Raw genomic sequence first — 13,639 nt, forward strand, 5'->3', positions numbered from 1 at the left:
TTGAACTTTAAACTTGCATAAATCTATATTACATTATACTTAATTTTTATCAAATAAATAAAATAAAAATAAAAAATTTAAAATTATAACATAAACAAGATTTTATAACATATTAAATAATCATCTTAATCTAAAAATTTAAATTATTAAATTAAATAATTTTTATTATTTTCTCATTCTATTTCTTTTATCTCCATATCCCATACTTTTCTACCCCTCCTCCCTCTTTTCCCCCAGTAAACTCGTGTTTTCCTTTCTCCCAAACCCCTTGCTCTGCTTCCGTACACGCAAAGAGAGGAAGGGCAGAGACAAGTCAAAGGGGGGAAAAGGTTTCTTTCCCTCGGGGCTTAAAACAGGCCACATAGTTCAAGACAAAAACAAATAATAAAAAATAATGTGTTGTCAATGTCAATGTCAACGGTCAAAAAAACCATCTTAGTTTTTTTTTCTAGCCTTTTAACCTAAGTTGGCCGCAGGTCTCTCTCTCTCTCTCTCTCTCACACACACACACACACACACACACACACACAAGCTTTACCAACGTGTTTTTAAATTTAAATCTTTTTTAAGTATAAATAAAATTTTTTATTTTAGTAATTCTGCTGTCCAAAAGAATGGAAAAAAACATTTGTGCCCCTAATGATTCTTTAAAAGACATTTGTGTCCCTGTATAAGACAAAAATACCCCCATTGCAAGGCTTAATTTATGTGCTAAGAGGGGCAAAATGAAGATAACAACGCGGACATCCAAAGTGTTTTCCCTATGTATCTTAGAGTTTCTTTTAATTTTAATTAACATATAAAAAGATTTCTTCAAACAGTCTAGTACCTTCAATTTTCTATTTTTTATTACACTACAGTTTACATCAAGTCTCTGCTAGTAGTCTTATTTTTCCTTGTATTTCTGTTCTCTCCCTTTTTACTCAGGTAAATAAAGAAAGAAAAGATTAAAAAAATATATAAGAAAACGCTGTGCTGTCAGACTGGATATTTTGTATTTTCCGCAGCTGGATATCTGATTTCAGGTCTCACAGTCCAATTCTCATCCACTATCTCCATCTGGGTCTCAATGCATTCCTCTCTACTCGTCACAAAAATGATTCTCGCTATGCAATTTCTTCCCTTCTGTTCAGTGTTTACAAGCACACAGAAGCATTAGTTCAGAAAACCATGCATTTTTTTTTTAATTTTTCGCAACCTCAACGTTTGTTTATATGATTGGCAATTGTCATATGATTGTTGTCTACCTGTAATATCACTCATTCCTTGAATAGGCTCGTCTGTGTGTCTATATATATATATTAACATGGGTTATCGGACTAGTTTGTACGTATCTCGACTAATTCCACGGGCCCTGGAGTTAACGACCATGTAAGCCTCCAGTTACCCTGAAATTTATAGAACTCAAACAAGTAATTTTTAAATATAAATTTAAAATCTGACCAGTTGAGCTACATTAATCTAATTTAAGCTCGCAATATATCTTGTCCCGGACAAGTGGAGTTGCTGGCGCAGAGAGATTGGTATTGAATGCTATCAGCAATAATTTAAATAGCTCATCGATGAGGTATGTTCTCACAACATAACCATAATGAGAATCATTTCTAGCTAGATATGTTGTGTTGTGCAATATACCAGAGAGTACTTTAGTTGCAAGAATAATGTCGTTTATCGAAGGAATCCGAGCATTTGAATGGCAAGAGAATCTATCTTATACGGTGCAGTTTACAGCATAGAACCTCTAGATGCTTTAGACTGACGTCAAATAGCTATCAAACATGTAATTGACTCCATAAGATACAAGTTTCCCATCAAAATTGATTCCAACACAGGAACCCAGCAAGTTTTTTGTTTTTTTCACTAGGATTATAGACATGCAACAGAAGAGTGTCATGCACTATATAATAATAATAATAATAATAATAATAATAATAATTTGTAGAGGATATCTTTAACAATTTATAAAAACAGAGATGTAACATGAATAATCATGAAAAAAATCCTTGTCATGCACTCCCTTTTATAAGATAAATTTTAGAAATGGTATCTTTTTTATCCTTTGAATTTTCAAATAAAAAACAAAAATACTTCTACGTGTTCCCATGAAAATCTTTATATTTCTAACAAAATATCTCTATGAAATATTCATGGCAAGGTTGATATGACATATCAATCAAGAGCTACAATGACTAATCAAATTCATACGACACCAATAATACAATTTCTTCTCCATGAATAGATTCTAAGACGTAATATATAAATACACCCAACCAACAAGAAGCTAGAGGACAACCAATCCTACAAGATAGAAACAATTTCTAGCAAGACAATCTTAGTCAAAGCCACCAAAGCCACGAAAGCTAGCCGAAGGCATGGAAGCGAGGCCAAAACATTGAAAGCTAGACAAAACCAGGCTGGTCCATATGATATCTAGGCTAGATATGCATTTCCATTCACTTTATTTTTTATTTTTATTTTTACAGACACACTTACTTAAGTATTGAATAATTTCTTGTTTCTTAAAAAATATTTTTTCAAGCCTACTAGTTAAGTCCATCAACCTAACCATGAAAAATCTAATTTCTTTGGAGTGTTCTCACAATTTCATCAATAACTATGTTTTTTTTTAATCCGTTCATCAATCTGCTATCGTTAGTTCATGGGCTTCAAGGTTATGGGCTTCAGCAGGATTGAAGAAGGCTTAACTAGGCCTTAAGCAGCCGAAAACGCAAGGCCCAAAACTAATCAATGGGCTTGGTCAACGTGTCTCTGCATTCCCTTCCATCGATCAAGAAAAAAGCAAGCCACCTGCCCCCTGTTAAGGAAGCGTTTGGAAACGTGGTTCAACCCGTGTTTTTAAAAATTTAAATTTTTTTTTGTTAAAATTTAATATGATTTGTATGTTTTGGATTGTTTTGATGTGCTGATGTCAAAAATAATTTTTAGAAAATAAAAAAATATCATTGGCATGTATTTTGGCACGAAAAGTTATTTGAAAAACACTCACAACCACACTGCTAAACACGCTCTAAATCTTTTGATTGATGTGGTAGATGTTCAACTCTTAAATTATTGTGCTCTCCACTTTTTGTACCTGGCTAATGATTATTCACCATGTTAAGTTGATTATATTTTCCATTTTCATTATTGTTCTAGATAAGACAAGGCAAATTGTGTTGCTCTGCTCTGCCTATCTGGTTTTAGGATAACAATACAAGTAATTCATTTGACACCCTTGATGATGATGATGTTTTAGGGTTAGAAATATATTAAAATAATAATATTTTTATTTTTATTTTTTATATCAGTATATTCAAAATAATAATAAAAAATAAATTTTCATGAAATTTTATGCTTAGCTTATATGACTAGAACACTTGACACACTGATGTGGCCTGTGCCTCTAGGGATGCTTAGCTTATATGACTAGAATACTTTCTTTATTGCACTTTTGACTTTTGCGCGTGGCGGGTGGCCATGGTTGGTTCCTTTCCATTCCACGATTTCCACTTGCTAAAGTGTTCTAATCTTACCTTCCTTGATTGAGAGTTGAGACTGATATTTTCTGAATTTGTACCTTTCCCCGGCATTTATATTGTTTTCTTTGACGTGAGGAGATTATTTAAGGAGAAAATTAACTTTATTTTTAATAAATATTATGCAGAAATTCTAGCTAGCAAAAACTGAAGAAGGTTTAAAGTAGCCGGATGAGAAGAATTTACCTTAAATAGATTATATAGAAAGCATAGTACATATTTTTATAAATAAGGAGAACATAGCTACACTAAAAAAGATCCCGTTGTTAGATCAATATAATGGCAATATAAGTGCAAAAAAAAACTTAAATAGAGCTTTTCTTGTTAAATAAGAATCATTAATACAAATATTAATTTTTTTTATTATTGCTACAACGTAAGCGGTCCATAATTTTTTTTTCTACATTGTTTTTCAATGATTCTCTCAATTCTGAGACACACGAACTACAATGCGATCAAAATAAAAAAATAAAAAATAAAAATAATAAAAATAAAAAAATACTATAGGCTGAAATCGATAAAAAAACACCTTAAAAACAATGTTAAAAAAAAACTTGCATTTTTACTCACAAACATATTTGGTCCCTATAATGATTATTGGAAAAAAATATACAATAATACATGAAGAAATAAAAAAAATAGCTTGCTTATGTTGTCCACTTTGACATGTTTTTATATCATGATATCTTTCACCATATAACCTATTTCTATTTTGTGTATGTCTCTTTCTAGTATATGCTATGTCATGCATAAGATATTATGTAAAAAATACAAGAAAACACGGTCTTAATTTATTAATAGAAAAAATTCATCGATTTTCCTACTAAACATTGCAATTTAAAAACTTAATGACTAATTATTTTATATACGATTAACTTCAATTGTAGTTAATGAAAAAAAAAACTAACACAAACCCTAAACTAAATTCTAAAACCTTAACAGTAAAAAATTTCACAAATTAGCCTAATAAAACATCAAATTAATAGAGAGAGAAAATAAATTATACCACAAATTGATTAATCAGAGCTCTTGCCGGTGGTGAGAGTGATAATAACCATGAGAGAGAGATTGTCACGTGTGAAAAGATAGAGAGATAACCAACGGTGGCGAGAGAAATAAAGAGAGTCAATATCTGTTAGTGGGTGAGGTGGCGGATGATGTTAGGAAAGAAGAGGAGGGGAAAAGAAAAGAAAAAAATTTTTGAGTTTTCAATTTAGGTAGTGGCGCGTGTATTACATGCACTGATTATTGATCCGCGCATGCAATAGGTATGTATACTGATCGCGCATATTATACATACAAAATTGCTTTTTTCAACTTAGATAGTATGAAAAATGTTTTTATTTTTATTTTTGATATTGTACTAATGTGGGGAAAAAAACTCCGTAATCGTTGTAGATCTCAAAGTAGATATTGCCCACATGGCACAGTGTTGGCTAAGCAAGTAGAAGAACTGTCAGCATCAAAATGCGAGTTGGTTAAGAGAAATAAATCATATTTCTGTGTGATTAATGGTTTATGAAAATAATTATATATTGCATTTCAGTAATCTTTTCATGGCTAGGCAGGATACGAGTCATTTTCGCCATCATCTACACTGACTCACAAGGGTAAGAATGAAAGTAAATAATTTTGAGGGGTATAACTAAATCAATGAAGTTTTAAATTTATTTTTTAAAGTTTACAAGTTCGAGTCTCACAAATCTTAAGAATATTAGAGGCTTACAAAATTAATCGAGGTACATATAAACTGGCCCGGACTTCTTGTTAATGAAAAACAATATTTAATTATTACCCTCAAGGGATCTTAACGACATGCTGCATCTTCGTTGTCGATGCTGATCGCTGCCTTTCGTAAGCCACTAACAATTATATTTTCGCAAGTATAAAATCCTCATATTCCTCTCTTTTCCTCTCTTTTTAACAAGCTTTCTCAGATGCCTTGCACTCGAAAATCTTAGGCGCCAACAATATTGATTGCCTCGAGGAAGGGTAAACGAGGGTGTTAATTTCCAGAGCAACAAGAATGGCTTGCCTATCCCGGGAATTGATGGATCAAGAGCCTTTGCAAGAGATTGTTTCTCAATCTCCCGATGGCATCTGATGCTGCCCTAATCAAAGCAAAATCAGGAGTGCTCTTATGCACTGAGATCCTGACTCCTAAAAAGCTGAGATCGGCTGAAATATTTGAAATATGTGCTCCAGTTCGTAACATTTCTTTATTTTGAAAAAAAAAAAAAAGGTTCATAAAACCATGAAATACTTTAGTAAAGCGACACAAAGCCACTCTCAAATCAGGCTGTTTTAATCTTACAATAAAAGGGGAAAAACATTTTCTGCTTTAGTGCTCTCGTTGTTTTGTTCCTTTTTTTTCAATTTAAAATGAGAGGGCTGGCCTTGTTTTAGGAACAGCATCAGCTAATGCACATGCAGTTAACCATGAGGATGTCCTTCAAATTATTTTTCTTTGCTTTTCTTTTTCTCCAATACGATGGGCCAACCCTAATAAGATGTATTTTAAAGCAATCAAAATTGGGTGGAAATTATTAGTGTCTTTAATTGCTGTACTCTCATATGAATGCCTGGATAACTCATGATGTTTTTTGAAAGTTATAGTCGCTTTTGCAATTAAATTTTTTATTTAAAAATAGGTTTTTAAAAAATTATAAATCATGGGTTTTTTTTTTTAACTAAAATTTCAAAAAAAAAAAGTTTTTTAAGGACCATATATCATAATATGGGTGTGTATTAATTAACTAATATTTTTAAATATATAATTATAACAAAACTCAAACCATACTATATAAACAAGCTGAACATAAATTTACCCAACCTAATTAGTATTCTTCGGAGGGTAAGCAAACATAAAACAACAAATGTGAATTCAGAAATGTTCCTGTGCTAACTTTTGTGTTCAATGAAGAGAGTAATGACTAGGAACTAGGAAATCTGGCCTTTTATCACAAGGATCTTGTTTCTTTTCCCTGTTGTCTCCCAAGTACAAAAGCCAGATCCCTTAAAGCACAGACAACTTCTTCATATAGTGCAGACTTGCTAGATATAGAGGCATTTTGAGAGAGAGTGTAAACAAGAGACATGGCATCTGAGGCAGAAGACGAGCCTATCTTCACACCACCAAGGCTACTGCTGATGCCAAAACCACATGCACATTTACAGTCACCAGAGAGGTCAGGGACACTAACCCCACCACTCCAAACTTCAGCCTCTGTTCCATTTCGGTGGGAGGAAGAGCCTGGCAAACCCTGGGAGAGCACCGCCCTGGTCCCCAGGGCCATCAACTTTCCACAAAAGTCCCTAGAGTTACCTCCGAGGCTGTTAATAGACACCAACATGACCAAACTACCTTCACCCACCACAGTCTTGGAGGGTCCTTACATGGGCAAGTCATCAAGATTTCAGTCTTCTTCGTTCAGAATAATCAGATCAAGGGAATGTTATGGGTCCTTTCGCAGTTGTAGTCCTGAGAAGGGTCAGCTTGGCACCGTAGTTCCTAGCAAGAGGAGAGTCAAAGAGAAAGGCAGGTTTCTGGGTTCATGGAGTTGGGTAAGGAGGGGTTTGAAGGGTAAGAGAGAGTCTGGTGGGGGTAGTTATGTCTTTCCATCTTCAGTGGATAGGGAACCTGCTGATCATTGCGTCAATGAAGAGGAAGAGATGATCAGTAGCAGCGACAACGTCAAGATGACAAGGTCAGGGAGTCTCTCTGCTGTCTCTAATGCCAGGTCTCAATTCTGGGTTAGTTCTCGTCTTAACCTTCCTAAATTTCCTATCATTCTTGCTTATGTGCGATTCTTGAGTGAATTACTAGGAATTACCTTTCCTCAAGTAAAGAATAGAATTTCCGTACTCTTTGAGCAAAAAATAATCCATTCTGATTCTTATCAGGAACTAGCGATTTTCCTCTTGTAATCTCTTCATTAGTCACAAAAGATTTTTTTTTTCGCATTCTAAAAATAGCTTTTCACTTCTTCAAAGTTTAACAAATGAGTTTGTGACATAACAAAACAACAAAATTATACAGTCATAAAAGGCCATGAGTGAACAGCCTCAATTCTGCTGGTAATTTGAACAAATAATTCAGGATAGGTCCCATTTCACCAGCCGAAGCAGCTTGCTAAGTGCAATAATGTTAGCCTTTTGCTTGGAGTAGGTTGTTAGAGTGGGCTCCAAGAGCGTGGTCAGTAGAAATTTCAGTGTGCACAGTAGCCATTCGAGCTTCGATTACTATAAAGAAACCACTGTGTTGACATTTTGCAGGCGAATGTTTACGAGGGCTTGAAGCAGGTGGTGCCTTGGAGGAGCAAGGAGCTGAAGAAAGACCACGGGCTTCTGATTTGACATATCTTGGGGTCACAACAGGATAGAAAAAGTCCAATTAATTATCTGTACACCGCTAGGGATGGTCCTATATTCTATCGACCTTCGATATTTCTCTTTCAACGAAAATGACGTTTTTATTGTGGCATTTCCCACCGCCCCGTGCTTGTTCTCCTACTATGCTGTCATCTGCACCGGTTTTGCAAGGGCCTTCACCTGCAACCTTCATCTGATCAGTCAAAAGAATTACAGGACCCTTTTGTGACGTGGTCGGAGATGGCAGCAATTTGATGGTATTGTCAAATGCATTAGGAGTGCAAGCTTTTCTTTTCTTTTTTGATGAATAGCAGTAAAAGCTTTTTGCAAAGACTGAAATGTACTTTTGATGGTTCGCTTAGAGTGAGCAACAGTCCTACAGGCAAGAAGTGTTCAAAGAAAAAAATGAAATTACCGCTGCCATTTATATTCTGCATGCACTGCCTAAAACCGCAAGCCCCTGCCCATTATCGATCTCTTAATCATCAGATGTTTACAAACCAAACTTCTATTGAATTGAAGTCAGTACATGACCAACAATTAGAATCTTCTTTCGGTGAGCCGCGTTAAACATTTTAGAGCATTACCCTTAAAATCCTGCTGGTACACGCACCCTCCACCATCAACATTTTGCATATGAAAATAGAAGAGATTACCAGTCGATCAGGTTGCCTCAACTGGGCTTGCCAGCTCCAACCTGTATAGCTGGAAACATTTTGATTGTCTCTCCTTGGTAATTTGACCAGTTGAATCACAGAAACAATTTAAAATTTAGTTATTCATCATTACCATAAGCTACGGTGGCTAGCAGCCCATAATAATATGATATCGATATGATTAATGTTAATATAGATATTAAGGAATCCACTCCTGCGGCCTCTGTAATGAAGAGATTCAAATTCAGCTGATAAAAATACAAATGAGTTTTGGAGGAAAATGAAGCTAGCTTTGCTTAAAGTGCAATCAACTTGACAAGAAAACATTCATGTGCTCACACAAAACAGCTTGATGCCCAACATTCTATATTTATGAGGGTTCCATCATGTAAAAAGGTAAGACTTATTTCACGCTGTTAGGATCCGGAAAAAAGAGTAACAATACAATAGGGCTGGGGGAACGTTTGAAACTCTGCCACTTGCTTCAACAAATGATTCATCCCTGCCTTTTGCCTGTCATACCTGCAAGCACCTGCAAAAATGCGAGACATCAATACTCAAAAACATATAAAGGAACGATAGCATAGTTGGAAATTCTCATGATGATGGTTCAAGGATGTTAAATGCCCTTTCACTATCACAAACTTGGCTTAGCCCTTTGATGCCCAATTAAGTACAGCACCTAAAACAACAAAATCAAGCATGCAACACGTCCCTGCAAGGTACTAACAAACCTCCAAGGCTTTGATAATTTAGACATGTGGTTTCAGCAGGTTTATGCATTCTTCATCTAAATATAATCATATACTTACAAAAACAGAACAAATGACGGGAAATTGAAAATGCATAACCATGCAAACTTTTGTTAAAATATGCAAACAACCAATTAGCTGTAACCTGATACAAACCAAGTTAGGTCTGAATTTTACCTTAAAATGACTACTGACCAGTTTTGCAAGATCGAGCATATATCTCAAACTATATATTGGGTCGAGCTGAAATTTTACAAGGAGATACTAGACATATGGAGCTATATTGTGGTAAGATTTCAAGTCAATCAGAGTTTGGGAACATATTTTTTAAATTGATTGAAGTTGTTACTGTTTTGATATATTCGTCGAGAAAGTATTCTTTCTTGGCTTTTTTCAGCCCAATCAATCCAGATCTGAAATGAGTTAATTTTGGACAGAAAAGGGAATTAAATGAGGCTTATTTAGGCTCTAAGCTTATGCACAGACTTGGGCTAAGAGGGTTCCTAATGCTTGGATTCATTGAAGAATAGAAATCCATACTTTGCAAGGATTCCATGTCCCACATAGACTTGATGTGGCGGCATCTAAGAGGATCTTTCTCTTAAGTTTGTGTTTTCCTTGACGATTTCTGGTTAGGAGGGACGTAGTTTCACTGGCAATTCCAAGCGTCAATGATGACTCTATTTTCTCTATTAATTTCTTGCGTCAATCGTGAATTAGTGTTCGTTGTCGATTCCATCAGTCTGCCGCGACTCAATTTTCTAAGATGATTACTCATTCAACAGTGACTCAGTTTTCAGTGACGATTTCTTGATCAGCATTGGCAGAGTGTGTGTGACAATTCCATAATGAAACATCAATCTATTTTTGCTATCGATTTGATGCGCAGGTCGTGCTTTAGATTCCACACGTTAGCTGTCACTCAGATTTCAGTTGTGATTTCAAGTTCTGCATTGACTATGTTTTCGCTGACGATTTATGGTTAGGAGGGACGTGGTTTCACTGGCGATTCCATGCGTCTATTATGAATCTGTTTTCTCTATTGATTTCATCCGTCAATCGTGAATTAGGGTTCGTTGTCGATTCCATCAGTCAGCCGCTACTCAATTTTCAAACATAATTTCTCTTTCTATAGTCACTCAGTTTTCGGTGTCGATTTCTGGATCAGCATTCACAGAGTGTGTTTCACATTTCCATGTGTTAGCCATGAATCTATTTTTGCTATCGATTTGATGCGTAGGTCGTGCTGTCGATTCCACTTGTCAGCTGTTACTCAGATTTCAGTTGTGATTTCAAGGTCTACAACGACTATGTTTTCGCTGACGATTTCTAGTTAGGAGGGAAGCAGTTTCACTAGCGATTCCAAGCGTCAATGATGACTCTCTTTTCTCTATTGATTTCATGCGTCAATCGCGAATTAGTGTTCGTTGTCGATTCCATCAGTCAGCCGCGACTCAATTTTCAAAGATAATTTCTCGTTCTATAGTCACTTAGTTTTCGGTGACGATTTCTGGATCAGCATTCGCAGAGAGTGTGTTTCACATTTCCATGTGTTTGCCATGAATCTATTTTTGCAATCGATTCCACGCTAAAAATTTCAGTCAAAACACAACTCAGAAGAGCTTGGAGATTTCGGCTACATGGAGAGATTCTAGCGTGAAAACTTTGTTTTTATTATCCTATTTTATTTATTTGATATCAAACAATTAGTTTTAATTTGGGTTTGTTCTATCCCATTAGACATTGTTTAGGGATTTATTTCATTATTGGACTTATGTTAGTTGATTCCTAGTTTAGCTTTATTAGCTTGCAATCCAAAAAGGGTCCATTAGAGTTATTAGCTTGCAATCCAAAAAGGGTCTCTTAGAGTTAATAAATGAGAGTTTCTTTCTTTTGATTGTTTGCAGTAAAACATCATTTCTTTGCAGGGATAAGGATCGTACATCCGACTCATCGAAGATTACTGGCTTCGTGGCGTCATTCGTATACTTCGGGTTCTTAGTTACATGGTTATCTTTGGGTTCAAGTTTATTCTAATAATACCTTTGGTTCTTAGATATATGGTTACCTCTAGGTCAGAGTTCTATCAAATCTGGTTTTCAGCTTTCCGGGATGTATTTCAACATCACTGGGGGTTGCTTGACCACGTGATCAAGAGATCCACATCATAACCCAATCAGACCCAGCAAGAATTGTTTCCTTTCATATAATTAATCAAAATGCCATGTCTGGACAGAATATTCCAATTTATATCAATGTGGGCGAACAAGTTGAGACACCACGGAGTATCAACAAAACAATACTATAGCAAGGCTCATCTATTCAGAACAAGGATAATTACTGGATGAGTAATATGCCATGATCAAGAAAAATTTGACCATGCAGTGCTAATTGCTAAAACTATCCACAGGTCCTAGGGCAGTGCTAATTGCTAAAATTATCCACAGGTCTTGAGGGGTTATCCACAGGTCTTAAGAGGTTAACACCTAAAATAGGAGCTCAGCTATGCATATTAGTACAAAACACAATCCACCCAAAAGTAGCACAGAGACTAAACATTTGTTCCAATGTTTTGGATTGGAACAGTTATAACGAGCTATAAAACTAAATACTCACATCACTAATGGAAGGCTGCTTTTCAGGGACGTGCTTGCTTCCTTCTAAGGAATCCAGAATGGGCCTCACCACAGCTGGAAGGAAGAGACCTGAAATTTTGATAAAGTTTAAAGAAAGCACTAGGGATTTTTTCCATTTTCCAAAAATATTAAGCCTCCATCGAGTACAATAAAGTAGTATGTTGTCGTTGCATAAGGTCTCTCCAGTTTATAAGCAAGAACACCACATGGATCGGTAGAATATTTACAGTTACTGCAAATTTAGAATTTGGCAACTCAAGGAATATTCAGTCAGAACGTGATCATCTGCTACGCGAAAGCTTTATCGGGTACAATTCTACTGTGAATTTCAATCAAACCGTAAACATCATTTACCAATTCAATTAAAGTAAATTTTAGAAAAAAAGAATTGAAAATTGAAATGAGAAACCCTAAGTCCCTAATACTGTTTTGGTACAGTTCACATGGAAATCCCACCAACATGAAATTGATTGTTAAGCATTTTATTCACTAATTAATCTTATCTAATCTTAACGAACCATAGTCTCATTAATTAAAAATTAATTGAAGGACGGAATTGAAAAACAAATTGACGAAGAAAACTTACCGATACCAGCAATAAGGCAAGAAGCAGCCACCACTGGCTCTTGCGCTACGAACATCCTCAACTTTTCCATCACCGGCATTTTTGTTTCTCCCTCTCTCTCTCTCTCCAAAATTCTGATGTAGTTGGGAGGATCTTTGAACTTTGAAGACGATGGGTACTCGCACGGATCCAGGTCCTCTCTTTAAAGCCAGATGGAGCCTCGAGTGTTCAGGCCGGGCCAGTGTGGGTCGGATAATTGAGTTGGTTGGACTTTTATATAAGGGCCATTGTCCTCTAAGCCTAGATCGTTTAAAAACGATATAAAAAAATTAAAAAAATTATTTTTAAACAAAAAAATTCTCAAATTTTTAAGAAACATTATGCCGAACAGCTACAGCAAAAGGATTGTAGATATAAATGTCAAGCAGCTTAATTAAATTGCATTTGCAGAAGTTCTTAGCTGAGGGGTCAGGTACCCATGAAAAAAACATTTGAAGCTCAGGTGATAACTCAACAATCCAACAACAATATTTTTCGGGCATTGTCCATTATCATGTTTTATAATCTTTTATTTGAATTTGGTAGGTCCAAATTGAATTGATTTCTAACTAACCTAGGATTGAAGTTTAGCATGCACCCGAAATGACGTAAATTAAGAAAGGGCTATTATCGGAAGATTACGACTACTGCATAAAAAGATAGTATTCATGCAGCCATTTATGCAATTATTAATTTTATTTTATGCTTCACCTTAAAACTACCCTAAAACAAATTGACGGGTACAGAAGAAGAAGAAGAAGAAGAAGAAAGAGGCAATTTTTAGCCCTAAACTTTCTAGTTTCTACACCCATAACCACACGTGACAGGCACCAAAATCAGAATTTTCAGTTTTCTCAAGCTGAGAAAAATTAAAGCACACAACCACCACCTCATGAATCCATAAACAGGGTGGATTCCAGAGAAGAGTCGGGACATGAATCCTGGCTGTTGTACAAGAGGCTTCCTGCTCTAGTTTTTAAGTTCTACACCAAACCACCGCCTCACTTTTTAATCCACAATGCCACCGCCTCACTCAATTATACCACCTCTCTATAATAAACCGTATTTTTTAAAAATATTTTTT

At 35.5% G+C, this 13,639-nt stretch overlaps 2 protein-coding genes across 2 annotated transcripts; one reads left to right on the plus strand and one right to left on the minus strand.

Moving 5' to 3' along the window:
- The first annotated feature begins 6,364 nt into the window (after nucleotides 1–6,364).
- Nucleotides 6,365–8,343, plus strand: LOC7457405 (uncharacterized protein At4g00950). Its single transcript, XM_002301380.4, has 2 exons — nucleotides 6,365–7,289; nucleotides 7,812–8,343. Exons 1-2 carry the CDS (start codon nucleotides 6,633–6,635, stop codon nucleotides 7,890–7,892), a joined length of 738 nt encoding a protein of 245 aa, XP_002301416.1. The 5' UTR covers nucleotides 6,365–6,632; the 3' UTR covers nucleotides 7,893–8,343.
- Nucleotides 8,344–8,785: 442 nt separating this feature from the next.
- On the minus strand, nucleotides 8,786–12,745 carry LOC7457406 (uncharacterized). The gene is made up of 3 exons (XM_002302602.4): nucleotides 12,538–12,745; nucleotides 11,932–12,020; nucleotides 8,786–9,095 (listed from the first exon to the last, which is right to left on the minus strand). Exons 1-3 carry the CDS (start codon nucleotides 12,614–12,616, stop codon nucleotides 9,060–9,062), a joined length of 204 nt encoding a protein of 67 aa, XP_002302638.3. The 5' UTR covers nucleotides 12,617–12,745; the 3' UTR covers nucleotides 8,786–9,059.
- Between the last annotated feature and the right edge of the window lie 894 nt (nucleotides 12,746–13,639).

This window comes from Populus trichocarpa, chromosome 2, assembly GCF_000002775.5.
Source record: "Populus trichocarpa isolate Nisqually-1 chromosome 2, P.trichocarpa_v4.1, whole genome shotgun sequence".
NCBI classification, from domain to species: domain Eukaryota; kingdom Viridiplantae; phylum Streptophyta; class Magnoliopsida; order Malpighiales; family Salicaceae; genus Populus; species Populus trichocarpa.